Raw genomic sequence first — 27,534 nt, forward strand, 5'->3', positions numbered from 1 at the left:
ATTCATGCATTCACGACCAGTCTGCTGATGGGGTCATGTGACTCCAGCAGGACTTGTCTGTTGTAGCAGGTTTGTCTTGAATCAAGTGCCATGATCTGGTAAGTCAAACTACACTGTGAGGAAAGAAACTATCCTACCCCATTTTTTTTACTTATTTAAGGACTTAATGTTCGATAACTTCTTAAGATGGACCTTTGGTCCTTAGTCCCTTTGGCTAAATTTTTGGTGTGTGTGTGTGTGTGTGTGTGGGTGTATTTTGATATTTGTATATTCTGCACTAAAACCTGTTTGATATGCATATTTATTTTCTGTATTTGCACTTTTATGATTGAGTTGCAACTGTATTGTCATTTTATGTAAAGCACATTGTGTTGCTCTGTGTATGAAATGTGCTATATAAATAAAGTTTGACTAGTTGACACTATTTTTTCCTCAACCTAGGACATGTTAAAGGACATCTCTCCATCAGGATCCCTATTGTTTGACCTACGTGACACTTTAACGTGTTATCTCCACTCTACGAACCGACACGGTGACGTGAGGATGGGAAAACTCCTGTCCGGTCTGGCGAGGGGGGCTCCATACTCACCATCAGCTGTTTCTGGACGCGCTCGTTCTTCTCGGCCTCGGTCAGGCGGTCCTCCTCGTTGCGGTGGTCGTTGATGCCGTCGGTCGGCAGGTCGGCGCTGTGCGTGCTAGTGTTCTCCTCGCTGTCGCTGTTGTCGTCCACTTGATCGTACATGGGGGGAGGGGGAGGGGGCGGAGGAGCCGTCATCACCATGTGCAGCTCTTCCTTCGTCTTCAACAGGTCGTCCTGAGCCTCCCGGGCCTGGTGAGGGAGGGGGGAGGGGGGGGAGGGGGAGGGAGAGAGAGAGAGAGAGAGAGAGAGAGAGAGAGAGAGAGAGAGAGAGAGAGAGAGAGAGAGAGAGAGAGAGAGAGAGAGAGAGAGAGAGAGAGAGAGAGAGAGAGAGAGAGAAGTGGAAAGATATATCCACTGACTGATGACGTTCAGCACCTCCAAAACAAAGACTGCTTTACATTAAGATTCATTTCTATCTGTATATCTTTCATACTGCCAATATACTGAAATAAGCTCATTGCACGGCTACCTTTGTTACTATTATGTTTTACTGGATAGAAGGGGGATTTTTTTTCCCTCAAAACTAATGTGCTTTTCATACGTGGACTGGCAGCCTGAAGCAGACAAGCACCAACTCTTCCATAATATATTTGAAATGAAAACAATTGAGTGAATTAAAGGCGTATACTGAGAGGGCTAAAAAGGCCCAGGATATTACTTTACAAGTAAACCTGTCCGGGAACATATGTTTAAATGTTCACGTGCCAGGTAAGCCCCAGGTTGTATCGCGAGTCTGTGTTGGGTAGTGTACTGGACTACACGGTGAGTCTTACCCTGTGCTGCCATGTGTCAGCCTCCTCCTCTTTGCGTCTCCTGGCCTCCTCCAGCAGGGTGATCCTGGCTGTGTGCTCCGCCAGCTCTGCAGCCTGATGCAGCAACACAGGATGAAGATTCACTTTACAGAGCGGGTGTACAACATCTGGTATAAACTGCAATACACTGTGATGCATCTCCTAAGCCAAACTACATCGTTGGACTGCAGATGGAAACTTGTGGAAGTGAAATCATGTCAGTCCCGCGATGCTGATTAAGATGTTAATATGTTTGCATTGATCCACATTAAAATAATTCACTCATTTGATGAACGATATATATATCTAAAAAAAAAAAAAATGAAACCCAATTCTGAAAACACCCTTCATTTTTTATAAAAACAAAGATAATGGCGGCATGGTTCTGGGGATAGAGAGGGTCGTCTAGTAATCATGAGGATGCTGGTTTGATCCCCGGCTCCTCCAGAGAGCGTGTCAAAGTGTCCTTGAGCAAGACACCGAAACCCTAACTACTCTTCATGAGCAGGTTGGCACCTTGCATGGCAGCCTCCGCCATCAGTGTGTGTGTGAATGAGAGGCGTACATTGTAAAGCGTTTTGAGTGATCAGTAGACTAGAAAAGCGCTACAAATGCAGTCCATTTAAGAGGTCTGCGAGCCCGTTGGATCCTGACGGGTCCCAACACGCCGAGTCGATTCGGGCTCGGGCCATTTTTTCTTAATAGATTGGGCTCAGGTCAGACTTGGGCTCATTTAACTTCCCATATATGTGCAGAGCACACATAGGCCACTGTACAAAACATTGTTATATTAAATACTATAAACACTATACATGTACAAGTGTGTTACACATGACCATGCCGTGTATGTGTGTGTGTGTGTGTGTGTGTGTGTGTGTGTGTGTGTGTGTGTGTGTGTTTGTGTGTGTTTGCGTGTATCAGAGAGAGTGCGCATCAGAGAGCTTTAAGTGATACTGGTGTCAGTCTCAGGCTGAAAAATTGTAGACTTTGTTGGGCTGGGGCCGGGCTACAGCTTGAACAACACGAGCCAGGACTGGGCTGGGCTGTAGTTTTTTGGCCCGTGTGGGCCTCTAGTCTACCATCTACCATTTACTAGGCCACAGGGTCTGAGTTTGTTTGAAATTAATCATGAATCAAGTGATTCTATTTAGTGAGTCTATATGGATCTGTGTGTCTCTCTGTAAATCTTATAATACAGATAAATTGGCGGTTTTGTACCATTTTGCTTGGCACAACCTCAGGATCCAGTGTTGGGACTACTTTACATGTCATTTGCTTTGTTAAATTATTCTTAGAAATACCATAACACTTAAACAATATTTATCTCAAGAGCTTCACAGATAATCTTATTTTCATTCCGAGACAAAAGAGAATATAAGATCTTGGACAAAACTGCAGAGAAGTGAGACTGTCTCCACTTTTTTTAACTAGCGGCACCAAACAGATGCTTGCTGGAACACTGGTCTCTGCTTCCTGCTGTTGCCAACACACTACAGGAAAACATGTTCTTTCTTAAAGGTTTAGTGTGTGACGTTTCGAGTGCTAAAACCGGACTGAGCTGTCAGAGCAGTCAATGCACCCCTTCTGTTAAGGAAACACAGAGAAACAGAGGCCGGTGCTGTAAAAAGACTACGTCTGAATAGCCTCCAAGGAGACGGGGTTGTCGACCTCTGCAGCACTGCAACGGCTGGTCTTTCTCCAGAAGCAACCGTATTAAATGGTGCACCTGCCTTTTGTTGCTCAAAGTGTGTGTGGGTCCTCCGAGCTGTAAAGACCGAGTACACACACACTATGCACAATAAGCAGAGCCAGCGGGCAGACCCCCGGCCATAAAATAGCTTTATTGTGGGCATTCAGTTGGAAAAATTGGTTGCTTAGTGAAAAACACTTGACTCATTTCCTGTGTTACGTTTGCACTTCACTCTGTACTTGTAAGTCTGCACATCATGTGGTACCACAATATATCTAGGAGCTGAAAATGAACGCCGTTACTGCCGATGTGAACAAGATTTGGAGTGAGGCATCTTCATAAGGTTTTAGCACATGGGAGGCCACTACAGTTTGTCGAGAACATCTTTCCTTCCAATAAATGAGACTTTTGAAGCTGTTATCGTGATGGAGGAAGCTAGACAGGCTCCACAGTAGACCCCTGTAGGAGGTCTACAGCTGCGTGGGCCGGGGCGGGGTGGTTAGTCTGTGGTAGTGGGGTGTGGTCCAGCTGGACATTACAAAGTGGTTTTGTGTGTGTCGTGACGGTCTGGATAAATGTCCTAAGGTCAACACTGCAGTGTTCCTGCAAAAACCCTGGTTAATAACTACATATATTTTGAATACTTCAGAAAAAAAAGTAATTGTCCTTTCTTAACTTGCAAACAAGATAGCTTTTTTAAACTATTTACATGTTTAATAAAAATAAATCTAGCACACTTTAGGCCTCCTAACTGACTCCATTTTAGACCATATCTGGGTCTGTTATACCCGCTAACATCTATATAATGTAGTGGGTGAGCGTCTGACAGTAAATGTGTCATTAGCTCAAGCTGACAGTCAAATATTTATCGATATCTGGCTGTCTTGTAAGTTTGTCTACTGCGCCAAATATTTTGGTGGATAAATCTTGCTTGAAAAAATAAAAAAATAAAAAAATCAAAGGTTCTAAAAATCAGAGGGGGTAAAAATAGTCAAAGGACCCTGCCAGTTGCAGAACATCCCCCCCAACCACCATCAAATACACGGTGGCTTGTGGACAGAAAACTTTCCGTATCCGAGTGCGAGTTCCCTGATCAGAGTACAGGCGGTGGCCCTAATCTGGGAGCTGGTACTGACCAACTGTTCCTGGCTCTTCATCTGGTCCTCCGCCTGGCGAGACAGCTCCTCTTTGGCGAGCAGGGCTGCCTGGCGCTCTGCCTCCAGACGCGCCGCCTCGTCTTCGGCTCTCCGCCGCTCCTGCTCCAGCTGCACTGCCCTCTGGATCTGCTCTTGCAGGTCTGGAATGGAGACGGGGGTGGGGGGGTGGGGGGGGGGAGGGTGAGACGAATGCCGAGCTTATGCACACAGACACAAGTTAAACCACACATTTCCCTTATGGGTAACTGCTCATCGGGATGAAAGAATAATGGGGATGTTTTTCAAAACTGCTACTGCAAAAAAAAAAAAGTCGGCAACTTTTTTGGACTTTAGGTCATTTTGCTTCAAAGCTTCGAGTCACTATTCTGAATCAGTACATGAACAAACATTAACGGAGGATTTAGGGAGAGAAATGAAACCGAGACGGGGAAGGACCTGAGACGAGAGCCGTCCATGAGAATTTAAGTGGGAGGCTTGGATTTAGGGAACGTCTTAATGAACTGGGTTGGTTATAAATTTCTTCTAAACATGTTGGCTTTCTGAGGTCTTCCGCTTCATAAAATAACACTTCGTGTCTTTTTACCGGCTGAGAGGATGAAGCAAAAACAAGCGGGTCAAACACTGGCAGCACACACAGTCGATCCACACAAGAAGCTCTTTCATATTCTTCAGTTATGCAACCATTTCAACGACATTTCTTTTGCCCTCTCTGTACCAAGGAAGTTGTATAAAAATCTGGAATGACATATTGCTGCTGACCTGTTCAGTTAGTGTAGCCCGTCTCACTGAAAACCAGAAATATAAAACCACTGAAAACCATCTGACATATTCACATGCTGAACACCAAGCCATACATCATGGTGCTAAACATAATCACTGAAACACGTGAAAAACAATGGAGGAGTTTGTACAACCTCCTTCGCCCACCACAAGGCCTTATGTGTCCCGTGTGTTGCTATGTCGCCCACATCTGGTTAGTTGATGTAAATGTTTCTGCACGCTCAAGCTGGGATCGGGTATGATGTAGGGGACGTTATAACCTCTAAAACGGAGATTTGTTTAAGACAGATATTCATTTTTCATGTGACTGGGTTGTTTTAATGCTAGTGCTGACCACATCAGGTCAGGCACTGAGGATGTGGTCAATTTAGTCAGTGAAAGTGTGCGGCTGGTTTTACGACTGGGATTCATGATGTGAAGGCATCTCTGCAGTATTGTATTCCTACCACTAAGACATGCTGGCTTCAGCTCCAGTTTCAAACACTGGGGGGGCGGGGCGAATCTGCTCGGTACATACATGTGATCAAGAGCACAAAAGAAGTGAAAATAAACTAAATGTCTATGGTAGCTGGGTGTCCAAAAATCACCGAATTCACATCCCTGACCTACACTCAATTAACATGATCACATCCAAAAAAAACGTCACCTTGTAAATGAAAATACATGTAGGCACATGCTTTTATTTCCCCCTCCCCCTTTTCTCCCCAATTGTACATGGCCAATCAACCCACTCTCTGAGCCATCCCGGTTGCTGCTCCATCCCCCTCTGCTGATCCGGGGAGGGCTGCAGACTACCACATGCCTCCTCTGATACATGTGGAGTCGCCAGCCGCTTCTTTTCACCTGACACTGAGGAGTTTCACCAGGGGGATGTAGCGCGTGGGAGGATCACGCTATTCCCCACAGTACCTCCTCCTCCCCGAACAGGTGCCCCAACCGATCAGAGGAGGTGCTAGTGAAGCGACCAGGACTCATACCCAGATCCGGCTTCCCACCCACAGACACGGCCAATTTTGTCTGTAGGGACGCCTGACCAAGCCAGAGGTAACATGGGGATTCGAACCGGCGATCCCTGTGTAGAACACCACGCCACCTGGGCATCTGGCATGTGCTTTTATTATGATGCAGGTCAGTGGACGGATGAACCGGCAATGACCTACCTTTCTCCGCCTTCTTCGTCTTCTCCTCAAACTGGTACAGCCTCATCATCAGCTCCTGTTTCTCCCGCTCCATCTGCTCCTTCTCCTTCTCGATGGCCTCCCTCTTCTTCTTCTCGTTCTCCAGCTGGGCCCTGCAGATAAGACACAGCCACAATGAGAGCGGGCCAAGCTGACAAACAGCCTGTCCAACAACGGTTGTGGGGAATGCATTTACAAATACAGGTGCACATACTGTACACACAGATACATGCAAACACACACGCGGCCGGCACAGTCTATTTCTACCTGCACACTGTCACTGTAATATATAGTCTCTGAGCTGGTTGGACAAGTGCAGGACTGAAAGAGTATTGCTGTCTTGTCTGCATTCACTACCCCTTACATTAACTTTTAGTTAAGTTTTCCACAAAAAATTTTTTTGAATTTGAAACCTGCCTCTGGATCCAGGTTCCTTAGAAAAAACAAAAACCTTATGACCATAAGAGGAACCCGCCAGAATCCGGCCTGTGACTGACCTTGGATCCCGGCCCATACAGAAGTTGAGGAAATGCTGACCACTGTCGGCTACTGTAGATGAACCCTAAGCCCCCGCCGCCAGGGACCGCTGAACTAGAGCCTGTCACTGGTGTTGTGTATGTGCGAGGCGTGAGGTAGGCGGCGTCTGGCGTTACATCACCATGTTTGAACAGCTGTGCAGGACAGATGCCTTCCTGACAGTGGTATCTGAAACCACTGCTGTCATCGGTTTGCTTTCTTCTGACTCTGAGCCCCGAGTAACCTTGAGTGAATAGCACTTCCACTTTACACGAGTTGAACGGTCTAGAATTAAACTAGCTGAGGGTGCACCGTTATTTAGCGTTGGTGATGTTCTTTTAGTCACTGTGCCCTTCCGAGGACAAAAATGCGTCAGTCAGCACAGTCGGAAATTAAGGTGCAGCTCTAAAAGAGGATCTAGACCGGTAAAGAGTTCTTCAAACAGTCATACATTATGTTTAACCATAGTTTGGTGTATATTTTGATAATCGTCATTATTTACCGATAAGAAAAATCATTCTTCTATCTTTGATGGCATTTTTGACCCTACTGCCCAACCTTACTTTCGTACCGTTGCTGTAAGGAAGGAAGCTCTTCAAATAAGACTCTCGTGAGTGTGTCATAACCCAAGTGCGACATGTCTGGGCAGCACGGGTCTCCATGTGTTTCCGTACCTATCCAACTGTTTCTGGTGCTTCTCCTCTCTGGCCTGGGCCTTCATCTGCTGCACCTCGATGGTGTCCGGCTTACGGCGGCGCATGTACAGCTCGTGGTTGCCCATGCATAGCTGCAGGATGCGCTTGTTGATGCGCAGTCGAGGGGCATAGAACACAAAGTCCTAAAACGGGGGAGAGAGGAGGAGTAGGAAAAACACCACACGCCAGGTTTAACACAAGTGTGTTCTTGCTCGCTCACTGCACTTTGCTGATACAAAAGACAAAGGGTCCGGCGGGCTGAAGCCGGTACACGCTGAACTGTTAACATTACACATTTCTGACAACACCGCTGCTGAATGCTGCTGACCTTTAGTGCCAAGCAAAATGGCTTGAAATACAAAGATAAGGTGCATCGACAACAAAGAGTCCTGGTCGCACATGTGTGTGTGTGTGTGTGTGTGTGTGTGTGTGTGTGTGTGTGTGTGTGTGTGTCAGTAACAGCAGTGCCTTGACAATTGGCCATGGCTTTGTTCTGTATGTCTAATGATCTCAATCTCTACATTCGACATAAATTCCAAGGGTAAAATAAAACTGACAAAAGTACTAGTGCTACAACCATAACTAACCATCTAAAGGTATAATTACACCTCCATGGATTCAATATGAATAGGATATATAACTTGAATTTATCTACTAATTCCAGGGGTTCCGCCAGGGATTTTACGCCCCTATAAAGAATATGACTGAGCGCACGTTATTTATTTAATTAATCAAATAATTGTTTTATTATTTTCTTGACTTCTCTAAACATTAGACCCATTCCTCTACCTTCATCCCATGCTACCAGCTTGCCCAACAATCCCCTTATCAACAGCTTCTCCAGTAAGGGACCCATCTTCTTAGTTTGACAAATTTCCATATAAAATGCTCTTAACAATAAGGAATGTGATACCACCATAGCCCAGATTGAACCTGTGGGCTCTTTCCTGTGGCTCTCTCCTTCCTGTGGATCACGAATCAGAGAGGTCTTCAACAAGATCTGGCCATATGCTACTGGGTAATCGGGTGGGATAAGGGGAAAAACTAGAAATAAATTTATTTTAAAAAATTTGAGCACTGTTGTGGCACCCCCTCTAGTCTGGCGCTCTTAGAATCTTCCTAACATTATACTCACTTACAGCGCCACTGACTAATTCTACTAACTATCTCGTAAGCTGCCTTGGATAGAAGTGTCTGCCAAATGAGTAAATGCATAGTAAAAGTAATGTAAGTAATAGATAAAATGGGTATAAAAACTGAAGGACTCCATGAACCCACTAAATCACTCTCCAACCCACTGTAGCGCCAGCAGACATGACACAGAGGAGAATTGGCTCTCCTGTTTTCCACTTTGGGAAAATAATGTCCACGTACCATCGTACATCATCCTATAAATATCCCAACAAGAGCTGTTGCTGAACTACCACACCTACTGGAAGCGGCCCTGAACTGGGCCCAAGGTCAAACCCGGGCCTCAGAGCCAAATTTACACCCATGTCCTATGTCTAAAAAAAAGACAAGTCCTGCAGGAAATGCTGCGTCTGATCACTCATTTGTTCCGAGCACCGTACTCACCGGGGCCTTTTTGTCGATGGGCTTGATGGTGAACTTCTTATCGTTGAAGGAAATGTTTCTGATCTCACTCCAGGGGAAGCCGATCTTTGGGGTCAGTCTGAGGGATTGACAGGGTAACCGTGAGTCTTTGTGTGGTGCTCTGTTATGAGTGTTGAAAGGTAATAAGGCTGTCCATTTTAGACAAACCGCAAACATTGTTCTGCCCATGGTACTACAGATCTTTCTTTTGGATTTTTTCCCTTTTGCTCCCAATTGTACTTGGCCAATTACCCTATTTTTTTGAGCCGTCCGGGTCGCTGCTCCATCCCCCTCTGCCGATCCAGGGAGGGCTGCAGACTACCACATGCTTCCTCCGATACATGTGGAGTCACCAGCCACTTCTTTTCACCAGGGGGACGTAGCGCGTCGGAGGATCACGCTATTCCCCTCAGTCCCCCACCCCCCACCCCGAACAGGTTCCCTGACTGACCAGAGGAGGCGCTAGTGCAGCAACCAGGACACACTCACATCCGGCTTCCCACCCACCCACACACACGTCCAATTCCCTCTGTAGTGATGCCCGATCAAGCCGGAGGTAACGCGGGGATTTGAACTGGCGATCCCCGTGTTGGTAGGCAATGGAATAGACTGCTACGATACCCGGACACCCTTATTATAGATTTTTTTAAACTCTTATTTGTCTCAAACATTCAAGTACAAACTCTCATTTAAAACTGTACCACACTGTAATGACATCCCTACGAATGACAACATGGCTAATTATGAAGATTCAGACATATCCCATAACAAGTTTCCATAGAAACAGAAAATTATTCAAAAACCTTGCTACAATGAATCTCAATAGGCCCAACTGTGAATATGGACCTTTATCGACAGCACAACAGCGAGTGAATAATCTTAGGGCGTGGACAGCCCCTCCATTGTGCCAGACGTACTGAATAGATGCCAATCTCATTTGGCACACCGTTGACAAGCACTGTAAACATTAACAGGCCGGTGACGTTGTCATATATAGCTATGCAGTGATCTACCTAGCGCTGAAATGCAGTGAAAACTTGCTGTCTGAACTGGAATTTCAATCAATTACCGACTGTGACACATGCTTGTGGAACTGAGAGCGGAATGTGGAAGTTATTTTAGCAATTCAGATGTTTCTATTGGTATCGGGAGGTTTCTTAAGCCGTGCTTTATCTCTGGATCTGTGTTGGTGAAAAATTACCACTGGAGCCATGTGGCCAATAAAATCTATCTGGGAAGAGTTGACGTGAAGTTTAGTTTCGAATGTCTCTGCCCTTGTCTCTGATAATAATTACTGTTTCTAAGTGTGAATGCCTGAGGCGCACTCACAGCTGATAACGTGCCGAAAGGAGCCAGGTTTTGAAATAAGTGATTTGATAAGTAAACTCCTTTTGGTTTCTCGTACTTTTTGAGAACCTGGCTTGATCACAAAGTCACAATGAAGTCAAAACAGTATTAGAAATGTGGAGTTATTACTCTTGAGGTGTATTTGTGGGGTTGGAAAATTTGGAAATTATCAGCTCCATCATTTAGACATGTAGGACCCTAGGCACGGCCAGCCAAATAGACCTCTGCTTTAATACTTAGGCAATGTTTGTGTTTGGAAAACTGGTTGCTTAGGGTGAAGCTTGGCGCATCCGCCAAAAACTTTTTTTCATCTTGAAAATGTGCTACGCTGGATTTAGCAGAGCCGTAGACTACAAGGAGTTAAATTAGTATACGACTGTGACTCAAGTGAGGCCTTGGCTGTATTGCTGTATTGCAGGCATGCTGCCCACATTGATGGGACTGTGTTGTAGGTTAGCCTCACATTCTTAAGTGCCGCACAGCTTGAAAAACCAGTCGGCGTAGCCATGGCTACTGCGGAGGGCGCTGTGGAAAGAAGGAAGGAAGGCATTTCTTTGCTAATCCAAGAAAGCCCATGCAGACACAGAGCCACACAAGGTTCAAAAAGACAACAGGGTCTCGGTCTCATTCTCATGCTGTCACTCTCCTGTTTTGCTTTGTTGCATTTAGAGGTGACCAGACAACAGGTAGGTTAAAATAAAACCACACAGTTAACTTCACTATAACACCTGTTGACAATTCGGGCTAAGTCATTTCTGTCTCCTGCAGTAGGACATTGAGAAGACAGGGTCCTCAAAGGAACTGTTGAAAATACAGCTCGGCAATATGTGGACTGAAGGAGCAACACAGTCAATACACCTTCTCATTAAAGTGCCACTGAGGAGATCTGTTTATTTCTCCCAGTGAGGCAGACGGAGCGGACCGCACCGCTTTCAGCAGAACTTGGCCCAGAGAGCTCAAAACACTGCAGCCAGCTCAGAACGGAGGGAGCAACAGCTTGGTGGTTAACAACAAAAACCCGGGCAGAACGATTCAGAGCAGACGGCAGCTGGCAACGATGCCACCGCAGGCTTACTGACTGAAATGCAAGTCCACTGCAATGAGAATACAAGCTCCTGTAATATGCACCGTATTGCTTCAAACAGGCCACGAAACCAACTTTGTTTTCAGCTGGCCACAAAGGACACCTTCACTATCGCAACGGTCAAAAAGATCAAACTGAACTTGGGAGAATTCGGCGGTTGGTTACCAGCCAAAGTAACTGGTTGAAAAAAGGACGAACGCGCCAATCGTGGCCAACATTCACCAGTGTTGGGCTCATGGCGACTGACTGAGTTATGGTGTTATATTTTAGTTAAACCTTCAATCTTTATTGAGTTTAGCAAGATCTCAGGTCACTGAGTTACCTTGAATGCAAGAGCAAACATGTGTGTGGGTGGGGGGTGGGGGGGCACTGTTGTGAAGAGATGCAAAAGAGAATTAACCTATTTGTAGTCTCATAATATCTGCTGAAAACAAGTGGTGATCAATTAGACATAAGGGCCTGCCCTAGCCAGTTAACGCCTATGTCTAAGGATTAGCTAAGGGCAGAAAATAACAACCGGAAAAGTCACTGATGACACAGCTTGACCGATCTTGTCTACTTTGGTGAATCACAAGTGCTTACTTGTCCTCCTTCTCATAGATGTTGAGGCCCAGGGCGTCCACTCCCAGCCACAGCTCTGTTCCCTTCTTATTCTTGATGTCAAAATAGTTGACGCCATACATCTCCAAGTCCTGAGCAATCTTCAGGTACTCCAACATAGCATCCTCCCTGCAATAACGGACAGGAGTCAGAAAACCACTGATATGCCAAGAAGGGGCCAAACTTTATGTCCATTTCAGATAACTTTTATGATATGGCCGTTGCAAAATATGATGATGACACGCTCGTGGCGAACACACACTTACTTGAGCATCCCTCGGTGCTCCTCATGCCATACTTGAATCCTCTCCTCCCATTGTTCTCTGGACAACTTGTGCTGCTCAAGGACACTGTACAAAGAGAAGGGAAAACTCTGTAACAATGTCTGGTAAAGACAAGGCAAGATATTAGACCGTTCATTCAAAATACTAAACTTGAGGGTCTAATATCTGTGTGGAAAAGAACATCATATATTGTGTAGTTTCAGCCAAGCAATCGCTTTGGTTCAAGGGAGCCTCTCAAGTTGGGATATACCAGTACCGATACTGATATCAGGCCGATTTCAGGCTACAATTGAGTATCAGTATCAGAGACTTTACCCAAGACTTCAGCCCAATACCAAAAGACATGAGGAACATGTCATAAATAAAAGCAAAATGGCTTTATATACCACATTTTTGGCACATGTAAGCCTGTGTATGTATGTATGTATATATATATATATATATATATATATGTGTGTGTGTGTGTGTTTGGGTTTTTTGTTTTGGACCCCCCCCCTTTTTTTCTCCCCAATTGTACCCGGCCTATTACTCCAACTCTTCTGAGCCATCCCTGCCCACTGCTCCACCCCCTCTGCTGATCCAGGGGGGCTGCAAACTACCACGTCTCCTCCGATAAATGTGGAGGTACCAGCCGCTTCTTTTCACCTGACAGTGAGGAGTTTCACCTGGGGGACGTAGCGTGTGGGGGATCACGCTATTCCCCCCTTCCCCCTGAACAGGCACCCTGACAGAACAGAGGAAGCGCTAATGGAGAGCAACAGGACACATACCCATATCCGGCTTCCCAACCGCAGACACGGCCAATTGTGTCTGTAGGGACGCCTGACCAAGCCGAAGGTAACATGGGGATTCGAACCGGCAATCCCCATGTTGGTAGGCAACGGAATAGACCGCCACGCCACCTGGACGCCCCAGCCTGTATTTTTGTAATGGTAGGAAAAAAATCTAACTCTCAATTATTTTGCCTATTGACCCCAAACTGATGGTTTAAGTCTGCACTGTTCAGCAAAAGTAATTGATCTGATTGATACTCGGTATCGGCTGATAAGATTTATATTTAGAATCGGTGACAGCAGTGAAAAAGTGCTATCGGTACATCCCTACTTTCAACAGTGCTAATAGTTTCCCAATTAAGCATGACGGGTGATGTTTTGTATTGGGTACTGTGCTAACTTGCTAGTTAGCCAATTTTCTTATTTTCATCCTTTTGTTCAATTTGTATCTGTACTACTTTGATGAAACATTATTCCTCCCCCTGAACACATAGCTCATCTTACCGCTGGGGCAGCAGGCGATCGGAGGTGAGGTATCCAGGCCGGTGGACGTCTTTAGAGAAGTCACCAAACTTGGCCTGGACAGAGTAGGAGGCCAGCAGCACGGCGGTCTCGGGCGGGCAGTAGACCTCGTCGCTCAGGATGCTGTCCTTCACCTGCAGGAAGAACAGCTTCTGGGTGATGTCCTGGATAAGCTCCTCGGCCACGTCCTCGGGGAAGAATTTGCCGCGGAACTTGAACTGCAGAGGGTTCTCCTTCTTCACATCCTGAGAAGACACCTGAGGAGGATTTATGATAAGAGGGTAAGATACAAGACTAAAGTTTTACTTAATGAGAATATTGAACAGGTAGTTTTGATAATATGTTGGCTGGGACACTTATCATGAGTTATGCTTCAACGTCCAGCAAATATGCAAAATTTATCATCCCAATGCTGTGTTTGAGTCACAATGTGAGAACAAGCTGAAACATAAAACCCAGCAATACAAAGACCACTGTTACTCAACATCTTTCCACAGTAAAAAGTCCTAAATAAACTCTCCTCATGATAACGGCACTCAAATTTGTTGGTACCCATCCACAAAATATTAAGAATGTACAATTTTCTCTGAAATAACTTGAAACTGACAACCAAAGTAATTGGCATCCACCATTGTCTATTCCATATTTCACTGAAATCAGAATTTGCTTTTGATTTTTTAAGTCAACATAATATTTTAAATAAATCATATGAAAATGGCATGGACAAAAATGATGGGACCATTCATCTAATATTTTGTTGCACAACCTTTAGAGGCAATCACTGCAATCAAACGTTTTCTGTAGTGCTCAGTGAGACCTCTGCACCTGTTAACAGGTATTTTGGGCCCACACTTCCTGAACAAACTGCTGCAGCGGTCTCAGGTTTGATGGGTGCTTTCTCCAGACTGCTCTTTCCATAGATGTTCGATAGGGTCCAGATCAGCAGTCATAGTAGGTCACTTCAGAATAGTCCAATGTTTTGTTCTTATCCATTCTTGAGTGCTTTTAGCTGTGTGTTTTGGGTCATTGTCCTGTTGGAGGATCCATGACCTGCGACTGAGCCAGAGCTTTCTGACACTGGGCAGTGCATTTGGCTCCAGAATGCCTTAAAAGTCTTGCGATTTCAATGTTCCCTGCCCAGATTCAAGGCACCCTGAGCCAGGCACAGCAAAGCAGCCCCAAAACATAACCAGGCCTCCTCCATGTTTCACTTTGAAAGCTTAATTTTTTCATCTGAGAACACAGAGCTGATGTGACTTGCCAAAAGGCCCCGGTTTTAACTCATCTGTCCAAAGGACATTCTCCCAGAAGGATTGTAACTCGTCAATATGCATTTTAACAAATTCCAGTCTGGCCTTTTTATGTTGTTCTTTCAAAAGCAGAGTCCTCCTGGGTCTTCTTCCATGGAGCCCAAATTCACTCAAAAAGCGACGGATGGTGTGACCAGAAACTGACGTGCCTTCACCTTGGCGTTCAGCTTGTATCTCTGGGCAGTTATTCTTGGTTCTTTTTCTACCATTCGCACTATCCTTCTTTTCAATCTGGGGTCGATTTTCCTCTTGTGTGCCGTGCCCAGGGAAGATGGCTACAGGTCCATGAACCTTAAATGTCTTTATATTTGCAACTGACTTCACAGGAACATCAAGGCGCTTGGAGATGGTCTTGTAGCCTTTACCTTTACTATGCTTGTCTATTATTTTCTTTCTGCTTTCCTCTGTCTTGCTTTATCTGCTCCATGTTAGGTGTGGTGCACACAATGATACCAAACAGTACAGTGACTACTCTTCCCCATTTAAATAGGCTGAATGACTGACTACATGATTACATGTGAATTACTTATTAAAGAAAGCAATTAGTTTGAAATATCACTATAATCCAATTATTTATTATCTTTTCTAAGAGGTACCAACAAATGTGTCCAGGCCATTGTAGAATATCTTTGTAGAATAAGCAATAATTCATCTCTTTTCACAGCTTCTTTGCTTTATTTATTCTATGACATACCAAAGGCATGCAAGTATACATAACAAAACAGCTTTTAATTTCATCATTTTGCAGGAGGAATGAAGCATTATTTCAATGAGCCGTAAGGGCACCAACAAATTTGAGCACATCTGCATAAGTTACACCTTCTGAGTAAATTTCCGCAAATCTAGATGAATGTCAGAGCCTTATTCAAGGATTTTCTTTTTTTGTGGTACACTTCCGTTTTGAGCTGAGCTCTTCCATTTTAAGTGATGAGGTTCAATATGTCAAGAATAGTTTTGAAAGTATAATATTTAAAGTTAAAAAAAAATAGATATCGGACTCATAGTGATAACTGTTTCATTTGAATTAATTTTGCCTGCTACAGTAGGTGACAGTCACCTCTGTGACTTCTCGGGTGCATTGCCCTGACACCAGTTTGCAAAACGGGATCTATCGTTTGTGTACAGAGGAAATATAGTCAAATAGCTCCAACCTGGGTGTTTGCACAACGAGCCTCTTCCTCTAATATCAAAAGAGGAACCAAACACTCTTGATGGGGAGAATGGGGCTTTTAAAGGCTGGGAATATTCCAGTTTGGGTGCGGCATTGTGCTGATGGGTTACTGTGTGGCACAGTGTCAGCATGCCGCCTGTTACAGTCCACTACTGCTGACTGAGGCAAGCATCATCTATTCTCTCAATGTGACCCGTTTTCTATTCTGGAGCTCAAAGAGGGACGTTTCGACGGGTCTCTTAATTACACAGTGTAAAACACATTGTTTTATAATGTCGTCAGAAAAAGTCTAATTCAAAGCCAAACTGCAAAGCGATTAAATTATCCAATGTTTCATTTGGGAGATCAGAACATCCACTCTTGGGCCGACGTTACACATGAAACTTTTTCATACAACTTAGTCGCATGCAGCCAAGTTTCACCAGAGTTGCATTGTGTATCAGCGCTTGCAACTTAGTGGCATCAAGATGAAACTTTTTCAACTTGATGCAATACGCTTCATGCAACAGTCAGAGCACACCTGTTGTTTGATGTCACGTCACTCTGCAAATCTGACCCGCTCTGTTCTGTTGAGCTTTCAACAGATGTTTCTATCTATATCATTCTGACTAATCTCATTGACTGTTCCATGTAGTTTTTTTTGGATCCCCACCCCCCCCTTTCTGCCCAATTGTATCCAATTATACTACTCTTTCGAGCCTTCCCGGTCGTTGCTCCACTCACTCTGCTGATCGGGGGGGGGGGGGGGGGGGGGCGCAGAATACCACATGCTTCCGCCAATACATGTGGAGTCACCAGCTGCTTCTTTTCACCTGACAGTGAGGAGTTTCGCCAGGGGGACGTAGCGCGTGGCAGGATCACGCTATTCCCCCCTCCCCCCTGAACAGGTGCCCCGACCGACATGAGGAGGCACTAGTGCAGCGACCAGGGCACATACCCACATCCGGCTTCCCACCCGCATACATGGCCAATTGTGTCTGTAGGGACGCCCAACCAAGTCGGAGGCAACAGGGGGATTCGAACCGGGATCCCCATGTTGGCAGGCAACGGAATAGACCACTACACCACCCAGACGCCCTGTTGCATGTCGTTTTGATTGCGTTCAGTGTAACGGGTTTAGTTGCACAAACATTATGAAACATGAACTCACAAACGCAACAAAGTTGCACGAAAAAGTTTCAAGTGTAACGTCGCTCTTATTAGATAGAAACAGACATTCTGAATCTGTAACCCTTCACCTGTACAGCCTCAGGGACATCAATGCAATACCGACTAGTCTACAACATGCAATAGGGAATTGGTGAATCACATACGTAGCAATACAATAAACATCTCGAGCATTTGCAGATACAACTTCATTCCATAGGCCTATGAGCAATACTGTGGCACCTACACACAGTATCTACCTGCAACAGAGCTGTCAAACTTGATTTCATCCTGGGCCACATCAGCATTACGGTTGCCCTTAAAGGGCCGGTTGTAAATGTAAGATTATATAAATGTATCTACTTGTTATATTACATTATTGCCTCTGCATTCTACTATTATTGGTTTTATTAATGAATAAATAATAACTAGCTCTGAAAGCAGAATTCTAGGAAAAATTAATGGCAAGCAGACATTCAAGTGTACAACTATTATACAATTTATTAAAAAATTAAAGGGTCCGTGGTGGTGTAGTGGTCTAAGCATCGGCTTTGTGTCGATGCAGTTGCCCACTGGGGACTGGGGTTCACGCCCCGGTCTCGTCAGATCCGACTATGGCCGGACTCGATGAAGCAGCAGTAATTGGCAACGCTGTCTTTGGGAGGGGGGCGGAGTCGGCTTGTGTTCGTCACATGAATGCGTCTCTGGGTGTGTCGGAAAAAGCAGTGGTTCGGCCTGGATACGCCGCGCCACTTTCGTGACGAGGCGTCTCCTTCGAGACTGCCGGCTGGAGAGATGCAGTTGGTGAACGCATGCAGTACAAGGGTGGGTGTTTGAACTAGAATAGGAATCGATTGGCGACTAAATTGTGAGAAAAAGGGAAAAATCAGAAATAAATTTAGAAAAAAAAAAACTAAATATACAAAGTAGGGTATATAATTAAGTCAAAATAACAGTAAGGTTTCAAATCCAAAATGTATATTTGCTTAAAAATGAAACGGTCAAGTATCGGACCTACTCTACACTTGCGGTGACTGGGATGACATTCCATTGTGCAACTATAACACAAATAAGGCCTATTATAAGCCTACACGTGCAAAGTATTATATGTGGCGAAGTAAAAGAGAATGCTTATTAGATTGAAAATTATATGCATTTCAAAGCAGAAATCCAAGTTTTCTGGGACTGAGCACCCCTGCTGGAGAGAGTGTGGATCAATGCACGTGGACCATGCCCACATGTTTTGGTTGTGACGTGACATATCCAGAAAAATATCTTGGTAGCATCTAAAAAAGCTGTCACCAAATGTTGGCTGCAGAGAAATCCTACTGGAATTGTCAATTACATACGCTCCATGGAAAAGATGACTTTAGCCCTTCGTCTACAGAAAGACAAAGGGGAAAATAGTGGAAAAAAAATGGGATTGTTACTTGAAGGAAACTGTTGATTAGGTTTTTTTTTCCTTCTCTTCTTTCTCATGAGACAACACTGCTGAAATCCCTGTGTGATGACCCGTACCTGTATATCCGTCTTTGGCGTTTGATGATAACAAGCAAGACCTCTTGTTCAGTACTTTATTTGTTTGTCTTTTGAATTTGAAATGATGATAAAAGTAAAAAAGTAAAAAAAATTTCTAAAAAAGAAAACGCTATGCATTTCATGATATTGTATAGGTGAAGGTTTTTAAAACGCTTACTTATTTGTTTTCAGGCCAGATGACTGGCTTTAGGTCTTGTGCGTAGCAACCCATAAAATAGTGTGGATGTTGTCATCACGATTTTGAGATGGTAGAATCTAGCGTATACTGATGTCTAGCAGCTAGACTTCATTATACTACAAGAAATATCTGCACCTTCAGTGCGTGGATAACAAAATTGGGGTGCATTCTGGGACATGTAGTTTATGGACACAATACATTCGTTAACGCAGCATAGAATTGTATTGCGTAAATTATATTCTTTGCAAGCTCTTGTAGGCCACATAAAATGAAGTGCTGGGGGAGGGGGGGGGAGGGCATTCGAGTGGCATAGTGGTCTATTCCGTTGCCTACCAACATGGGAATTGTCGGACTGAATCCCCGTATTACCTCAGCTTGGTCGCACATCTCTACAGACACAATTGGCTGTGTCTTCGGGTGGGAAGCCAGATGTGGCTATGTGTCCTGGGCGCTGCACTAGCGCCTCCTCTGGTCCATCGAGGCTATTGTTTGGGGGGGAGGGGGAACTGGGGGGAATAGCGTGATCCTCCCATGTGCTACGTCCCCCTGGCGAAACTCCTCACTGTCAGGTGAAAATCAGCGGCTGGCAACTCCACATGTATCGGAGGAGGCACGTGGTAGTCTGCAGTCCTCCCCGGATCGGCAGAGGGGGTGGAGCAGCGACCGGGACGGCTCGGAAGAGTGGGGTAACTGGCTGGATACAATTGGGGAGAAAAAGGGGGAAAAATCCAAAAAAAAAAAAAAAAAATGAAGTGCCAGGCCGGATTCCCCCTATGGGCATCGAGTTCGATACATGTGACCTACAACATACCATTGGCAAATACACTACAGATATTGTTCACAGCAGAGTGAACGGAGGTCAGACAATCTATTTGCTTGGGGGAAACAGCAGAAAGAACTGGAAGCGGCCAAGTGACACCGCTCCGGCTGATTGTAATATGCAATGCCGTATCACTTGGCTGAAGATGGGAAACAAACGGCCTAACAATCAGCCACCGCACCGGAGGAGGTGGAGCATGACAACCACAGCCCAGAATGTGAACACATGCGTAATTCAGTGGCTACTGATTGACTAACAGAAAGGCAAACACTGGAGCACTGATTTCACCCTCCCGTCAGAAGAATGCAGCCTTTTCTCTGTTGCCTACAACATCCGGCTCTGTGGGAAACGGTATTGAAAAAGGTGGGCAGCAGGAATGTGCTCTGCGAATGCTGAGATCAGGGGTGGGAGTATATTTGTAATATGTTACAACACAATAGGGGCTGGGTTTTTATATCAACCCCCCTTTTTTTTTTTTGGAGCGATGACTTCATGAACCAGACCGTCATTAATGTCGCTGATGTTTCAAATAAAGCATCGATAAGCATCACCTGTAACTTGATGTAACTTTGTCCTAGCATAACGCTAACAATATTGATCATTATCATTATGATTATATTTGATTATGCAATATCAGAATAAAATAGTATTGTGATATGCAAGAAAATAAAGTTAAAGTGAAGTCTTTCTGATCATCATAGGAGCAACATGAACACTATATGATGCTTTAATTCAAAACTTGAACCTGGGTCTTACCTTTTTGTCCAGTTTTAGCCAGGTGAGATAGCCTTTGCCGTCCATATACTGAAGCCCAAAGTACCAGACCTCACGTAAGCCGATTGTTTTTACCACCTACGGGGAGAAGGTGAATTGTTAAAAACACATCATTTCAACAGCCAGTCTGTGGGGTCACTTCACTTTCACGCCACGTACTATAATATAATGCGTGATTCAAACTACAATTCACACAATAAATGTAATGTAAGAACCATATCATTAGTAAAATTATTTCCAAGATTGTGAACTTTGAAGAAAATAATGGTTCCCTTTTAGAAATAGGTTGAACTTGTGCATTGACACCAACTCACAAGTCACAAGATTCCACCGCCAAAACTCGTGTAATTATCAGAAAGCAGTTGGCATAAATTCAAGTGGCAATGAAAACTTATCCACTAATCTGGCAAGAGCAACGGTTGCATAACTCAAAAGACTGGGTGTACACAACCAATGACCTTTAAAAACACCCATCTTACTCTCCCAGGAAAGAATAAAAACCGAGTCCATGCACTGTAGAGTGACTATCAGAGGAGACAATGCAAACTGTTGTACGTTTCCTCAAAAAAAAAAAAACTGTCGGACACAAATGAATCACACTTGGTCCTCTGCCAGTGAAGTAAGAAACTAGAAGGGGGAAAAAAGCCTTTGAGGGCTCTTTCGGAGGCTGGCAAAGGTCTGAGGAATTCAATTTTAGAGTGACTTACTCAGGTACCGCGATAATCTGTTGAATGGGCAGCATAGGATTACACATTCCCAGGGCCCCGAGCGCAGACCTGGCTCGCTTTATGACACAACAGTTTGGTCAATATTTGAAAAAGTAAACCCAAGCCTTATTGGCGAGCGCTATTTCAGTTCATGCAGCATTTCCTTGAAATACTCTATCCGTGAGACGTGTTTATCACAGCAGCTCTTGCTTGATCCAGGAGAGATAATTCCCTACTGACAGATGGACCCGGGGCTGCCAAACTATGCAAGCTCAACGCGATCAAAGGAAACCTGATTGTTCAGTGGTTGAAGTGACCTTATTCAGTGTATCCTGCTCTCTGGGTTTGGGGCAGCACCTACACTGATGGGAGCAATCCTGAAACCATGAAGGACAGAAGGCTGAGCCGGTGAAGCAAATCCAAGTAGCCGACATATTTACAGCCAAATAAACGCACGATACACAGATCATCTCATCTAATTACGGACAATTTCTGGTAAACGCCAAACGTTTCAATCTATATTTTGCTGGATTAGAAGTTTTATCTAGTTCTATCTGTCAGTTTCTTAGTCTGTGCTGCAATCTGCCACAGCACACAGGAGCACTATTAGAAGGGCTAGTCCTAAACAATGAAGTGCTATTGTTTGACTAGTGCGAGGGAGTGATATACTGTGTGACTAGGGTGTGCTGTATGACTAGCATCCTGTCTATGACTTCAGCATGCTGCAACAGAGGGAAACAAGCTGCAGCAAGGCTCTTTGATTAAAAAAAAGTTATGATTTGCACCAAAATGGTGTATTATGAACCCAATCCGAATCTTTATTTTGCAGGAAAGACGTACATACGATTAGGTAATACGTATTTAAATAGTTACCAAAATGGATTGGATTTTTTTTTTCCATGATTGTATATTTTTGAAGACATAGCATTTTTGACTCTGTTGATTTAGCAAAAAGTGAAAACCCAGTGATAGATCTGGAATAATCACTCCTGCTGAAGGAGGAGCAGCAGTTTTCCACTGGCTTCAGCTGGAAACCTCAATGACCAGGGGCTCTTTATGGCTTTCAGAGAAGCAGAGTGATTTTCCAACAAAACTGAATAGGCCAGCAGTTAGTGAGTGTATGTGTGTGTGACTGTTTGTGTGTGTGTACACTTGCATGCACACCATCTCCACGCCTTTTTCATTGGAGAATCTCTTTGCCAGTCCTTTTTAAGAATGCGTCTCAGTCAAATCTCCCACCCAAGTCACCTGGGTTGCCCGGGTGGAGCTCGACTCACCGCGCAGGCACTGCAGCCACTGCAGCCAAGCTCATGCTGTCTGATAAGCTCTGGCCCAAGGTCAAAATCAAAATCAAATACCCCGTTAGCGACTGACACAGGTTACAGAGCGGGCTGACCTGCGGGGTGCGGAGATTCGGGGGACCTTTTCTATAGATCTCACTTAGCACCACAACAAACACTGGCAGGGCTGAAAGGAGAGAGCCCTTCAGAGTGGATCTCACCTGCAGTGAAACTCCTAAGAGCTCTAAATAACAATCGGCCCTTTCACGGCAGTTCTTGCTTTGGGGTTCCACTGAGAGTGAGAACCAGAAAGTACAGAGAAAGAAAGGGCTGCTAAATACAGATATCCTAATGGGAGATGGTTTTTTTCTTGGGGGATAAGCTACATAGTTTTGGTGAAAACCTCTTCCCCAGCCAATCTTATCATCCGCTTACAAAAGGATTTCTCTTGATGAAAGGGCTATAGAGCTTTAGATTCATGATATAGATAGAACAGCTGCAGGCGGAAGACACTGAAAAATAAAATATGATGCATTTGAAATGGGTTTAACCAGCATTCTGGGAACATGGGTTTAGTTAATTGACATGGCAGCAGGTTGGTTTGTAAGGCTGCCTTGTCATCAAATTTGATTGGATTGCTGGTTCAGAAATAGCACATGACTAGCATGCATACGGACAGCACCTACCTGTTCGATAGGTAGGGCAGTGAAAACTAGCTTCTATTGGCTAAATACTGTGATACACTACAAACAGCAGCTTGCAGTATGCCTGGATTTGTATGTGTCCTCATGCACATAAAATCCAGAGGTGCAGACTCGTTGCACAGTAAAACTCTCCAGAGGCTGGCTGCATAATGAAGCTCTTTAAGACCTGCCTTTTTTTAACCAGAGTTACAAGCAAGGAGCGAAAGTCTGCTTTGTTTTGACAATGATTAAAGGAAAGTAAGCTGAGCCGAGCATTTGCTGTCAAGCCACAAAAGCAAAAATCCTCAGTTATGTGGTCGAATCATTCGGGACAAAGTCGCCAAGCCACATTATTGGGGTGCCCAAGTTGCGGCATTCATGTGAGCCAGCACGCGTTGTTCTCCATACAGCAACGGCTGGCGTGTCCTTACGGCCTTGTCTCAACAGTCTGACAAAGAGTGAAAGTCTCTCTGCCGGGATTATGAGATCCCGGCCCTGTGGTGAGAGAGAGGAATGCCAGTTCGCCGAAACAGCATTACTCACTGTATCCTCCTGGGCTGACTAACACAGAGTGCTGCTCCGGTGGCTGCGGAGGGAAAGGGAGGGGCAATACCCAGATGGGGCCCCAAACAGAGACAGGCACAAAGATGCAGGAAGGGAGGTGGGGGTGAGGGGGTGCTGGCCCAAAGGAAATGGGTCTATTGACGCAAGACTGCATGTTAGCAGTGAATAAGCAACACACACGGGAGACATTTTGATGTTATGGTATTATGACTACAAAATAAATGCGTCTTCTCAATGTGTCAGCATAGTGTTCAGTGATGGAACGACAGCGTCTCAGTATGGCACATCACAAATTTTGATACACCATCATAGCCGTTACATACAATGAAGCCTTTGGCTTTTTACAAGATGGTGAAAAGAAAAAGGGCACGGGCACATGGAGCTGAAACTGAGAGAGGGTGTGTAGGGGAGTGGCAGGCATTCCTCTCGAAGGGCTTCATAGCGGGGACCAAGGCTATCATCAGATTTGACCACGCTAGCCACACTAGGCCTCACACTTTCCCTGGGAATGAGCTCACCGTTGTTACTCAGCATTTCCACATAACCTGCCTGCATCCCTTAAGTACCTGTGTGTGTGTGTACTTCTTTGTACTACCTTTGTGAGGACCCCTTCATTCACTACATTCATTCCCTAGACCTTAACCCTAACCTTAAGACCACATGCCTAACCTTAACCTTTACCCTAATCTCAACCTCATCTTAATTCTAACCTTAACCCTAAACCCAAGTCCTAACCCTAAAATAGACCCTTAAAGAAGTGAGGACCGGCCGAAATGTCCTCACTTCCCAAAAATGTCCTCAGTCTGATGGAGAAAAACTCAAATTGGTCCTCACCAAGATAGAAGTACAAGTACAAGAATGTATATGTATATACGTATATACATATACGTATATATATGTGTGTGTGCGTATGTGTGTCCGTCCTATGCGACAAGACAGATTACAGCCAGTGCACTAGTTCAAAGCTGAACCAGATCAGATGACAGGCTCTCGGGGACCATGGCCGTGCCAGCTCAACGTCAGCTGAATTAATCTGTGCTGTCACTGCTGCTGAGAATAGATCCCTGGCTCTCTGACATGCTCTGTGTTTTCCCCTGCTTGATTGTGCTAAGGTGACCAACGCACAAAAATAGGCCGCTGAACCGAGTCTGACACGATCGCAGATAAGCGAGTGAGAGCCCATCAGACAGGGAGGAGGAATTCACCGACACCTATGAACAGGGCTGTGTGAAGCAGAAGCATGTGGGTCAAAAGTGATTCCTTCCTCTTTACAGGGATTTCGGAGTCACTCCCCCTTGTTGCTATTTTTGAATTGATGCAAATGTTATGCGATTCAGGGTGACGTGACGTTCCGCTTTGCAGCCCCCCACCCCCACCCCCAAACTTGCAGGGTGCAGTTAAATACATCTCAAACAAATTTTACCAATATTTGAATGCGAACAATTTCCCCAACTGAACAAAAGCATTTGGTTAAGGTGGCGGAACGCCATGGGAAAGGCGCGTTATTTGGTTCTGCCCGAGTGTACGTCAACTGCAGCTTGTCCTCCGCGTCCCTGTATCGCCGCCGCTTTTCATGAAACCCAGAAGAGTTTGAGGGTGAATCCCCTGTCACACAGCCACAGTAGGCTATTGAAAAACAAGTTATACAGGAAGCAGCTAAAGCAACGCCTTTCCTCTCCTCGATGCTACATATTAGAGCTTCAAAAAGACTCACACTAAATACACACCTGCCACTCGCGTGTTTGATTAATGCATTTATTAGACGTGCCAACTGAAAGGCCAAATTAAAGTGACTTCACACAGTAAGATGAATAAATAAAACTCAATTCTTCTTAGTTCAACAACAGCAAAGGCAGCGAAGGTCAAAGCAGCAGACCCCCTTCCAGTTACCGCCCAACCACCGCTACTGTTACGGGCCGACATCACAACCCACTCACACTTTCAATGCACCCTCGACTGTTCCAACAGTATTAATACCGTCGTCAAGCAGCGAGAGGGACGTTTGCCTCTGCAGGGGTGTCTCGCACATCTTTAGGGATACGGGGTAAATAGCTACCCCTAAGTGGAAAGAACAAGTTGTGACCGCTGCCAAGTTAACCAGACTTAGTGACCACATTTCCCTGAAGCGTATCTTCCAAACTGGAGGCAGTGTTTTCCAAAATCACAGTGCCCTTAACAATGGGGCATAATGGCTCTGAAAACAAAACAGTTTTACCGGCAATATGCCACGGCCTCATACAATAACCAATGAGACATTCACGCACGGCTGTCTCATAGTGCTACTGGGTGGCCCAGATAATCGTCTTTTTTTTTTTTTTTGGAATTTTCCCTCTTTTCCTCCCCAACTGTAACGGCCAATTACCCCACTCTTTCTTCCAAGCCGTCCCGGTCACTACTCCGCCCCCTCTGCTGATCCCGAGGTGGGCTGCAGACTATCACATGCCTCCTCCAATACGTGTGGAGTCGCCAGCCGCTTCTTTTCACCTGACAGTGAGGCGTTTCACCAGGGGGGCGTAGCGCGTGGGAGGATCACGCTACTCCCCCTAGTTCCCACCTCCCCCCAAACAGGCGCCCCGACTGACCAGAGGAGGCACTAGTGCAGCGACCAGGACACATACCCACATCCGGCTTCCCAACCGCAGACACGGCCAATTGTGTCTGTAGGGACGCCCGACCAAGCCGGAGGCAACAGGGGGATTCGAACCGGCGATTCCTGTGTTGGTAGGCAACGGAATAGACCACCATGCCAGCCGGACGCCCCCCAGATAATCTTTTTATATATTATATATAGTGTTATATTGGTGATGATAGACAATGGCATCTCCACCTACAGCAGGGAGCCTAGGGTACATTTTATCCAAGACAACGTCTGGACAAAGTCTAGGGTAAAATGTTTCCTATATTGTACTGTTAAAGAATCACTATTAGAAGGGCAGATCTTTTTGCTTGCATTCGTTTTTTTCAGCCGTGTCCTATCCTCCGACCTCACAGATCTCATACAGGACCGCCTGAGGCAACCAAACAGCAACGGCGATCTGACTGCTGCATGAGTTAATGGTTCAGTAATTGCCCCAACATCTGTTAGGTTATAATTTTTCATCATGGGCATCACCTGGAAATGGTCATCTTATCTCACCGGAGAGATAAAGACCGTTAGCGACACTTAGAGTGAAAAGCTTGAATCAACAAAATATGATGGGGCTAAAGCCAAACTTGATAAGTGTAAAGACCTATGGAGAAATGATAGACTAAGTTATTACATAAATGTTGGGTCCAGATGAACTGATTCAACTTTCTATGATTTCCTTACCTGGATTACTGAGCATGCAGAAAGACACTAAGAGAGTCATTTTTTCTAAACACAAATATCTGTCGGTGCCGTCGGTCACATTAATGGCCATAAGGACACAGCAGTTGCTGAACTGCAGGAACGTCAGGTGAAACATATAGATCTACTTCAACTAAGGCTGTAAATGTATGTTTTCCAACCTCTCAGTTTCTTGACCCAGTGAAGTGAAACAATGTGTGTGCAATCCTGTACTTTGCCTCAGACCACGCTCAAGTGACTTCCTATTAAAAATGTACTGACTCTAGCAGAAAACCTGGGAGTTCTTCATTTAACTTTTGGATATCTTTCAATACCACTCCCTAACTTCAAGCTAGTATAGACACCGAAAAGGAACACAGTGTCGAAACACAACCATGAGTGTTT

At 45.0% G+C, this 27,534-nt stretch overlaps 1 protein-coding gene across 1 annotated transcript in view; it reads right to left on the bottom strand.

Annotated features, from left to right (window-relative positions):
- The window catches only part of ezrb (ezrin b), a 36,331-nt gene that overhangs the window by 1,945 nt on the left and 6,852 nt on the right, over window positions 1-27,534 (bottom strand). Inside the window, exons 3-12 of the mRNA XM_056295171.1 lie at window positions 20,571-20,666; window positions 13,633-13,907; window positions 12,338-12,421; window positions 12,054-12,200; window positions 9,023-9,119; window positions 7,427-7,590; window positions 6,219-6,349; window positions 4,258-4,418; window positions 1,414-1,506; window positions 590-829 (exon numbers count right to left, since the gene is read on the bottom strand). Coding sequence (XP_056151146.1) covers window positions 590-829; window positions 1,414-1,506; window positions 4,258-4,418; window positions 6,219-6,349; window positions 7,427-7,590; window positions 9,023-9,119; window positions 12,054-12,200; window positions 12,338-12,421; window positions 13,633-13,907; window positions 20,571-20,666 — 1,488 coding nt within the window. The remainder of the gene's footprint in view (window positions 1-589; window positions 830-1,413; window positions 1,507-4,257; window positions 4,419-6,218; window positions 6,350-7,426; window positions 7,591-9,022; window positions 9,120-12,053; window positions 12,201-12,337; window positions 12,422-13,632; window positions 13,908-20,570; window positions 20,667-27,534) is intronic.

This window comes from Lampris incognitus, chromosome 15 (genome assembly GCF_029633865.1).
Source record: "Lampris incognitus isolate fLamInc1 chromosome 15, fLamInc1.hap2, whole genome shotgun sequence".
Taxonomy (NCBI): domain Eukaryota; kingdom Metazoa; phylum Chordata; class Actinopteri; order Lampriformes; family Lampridae; genus Lampris; species Lampris incognitus.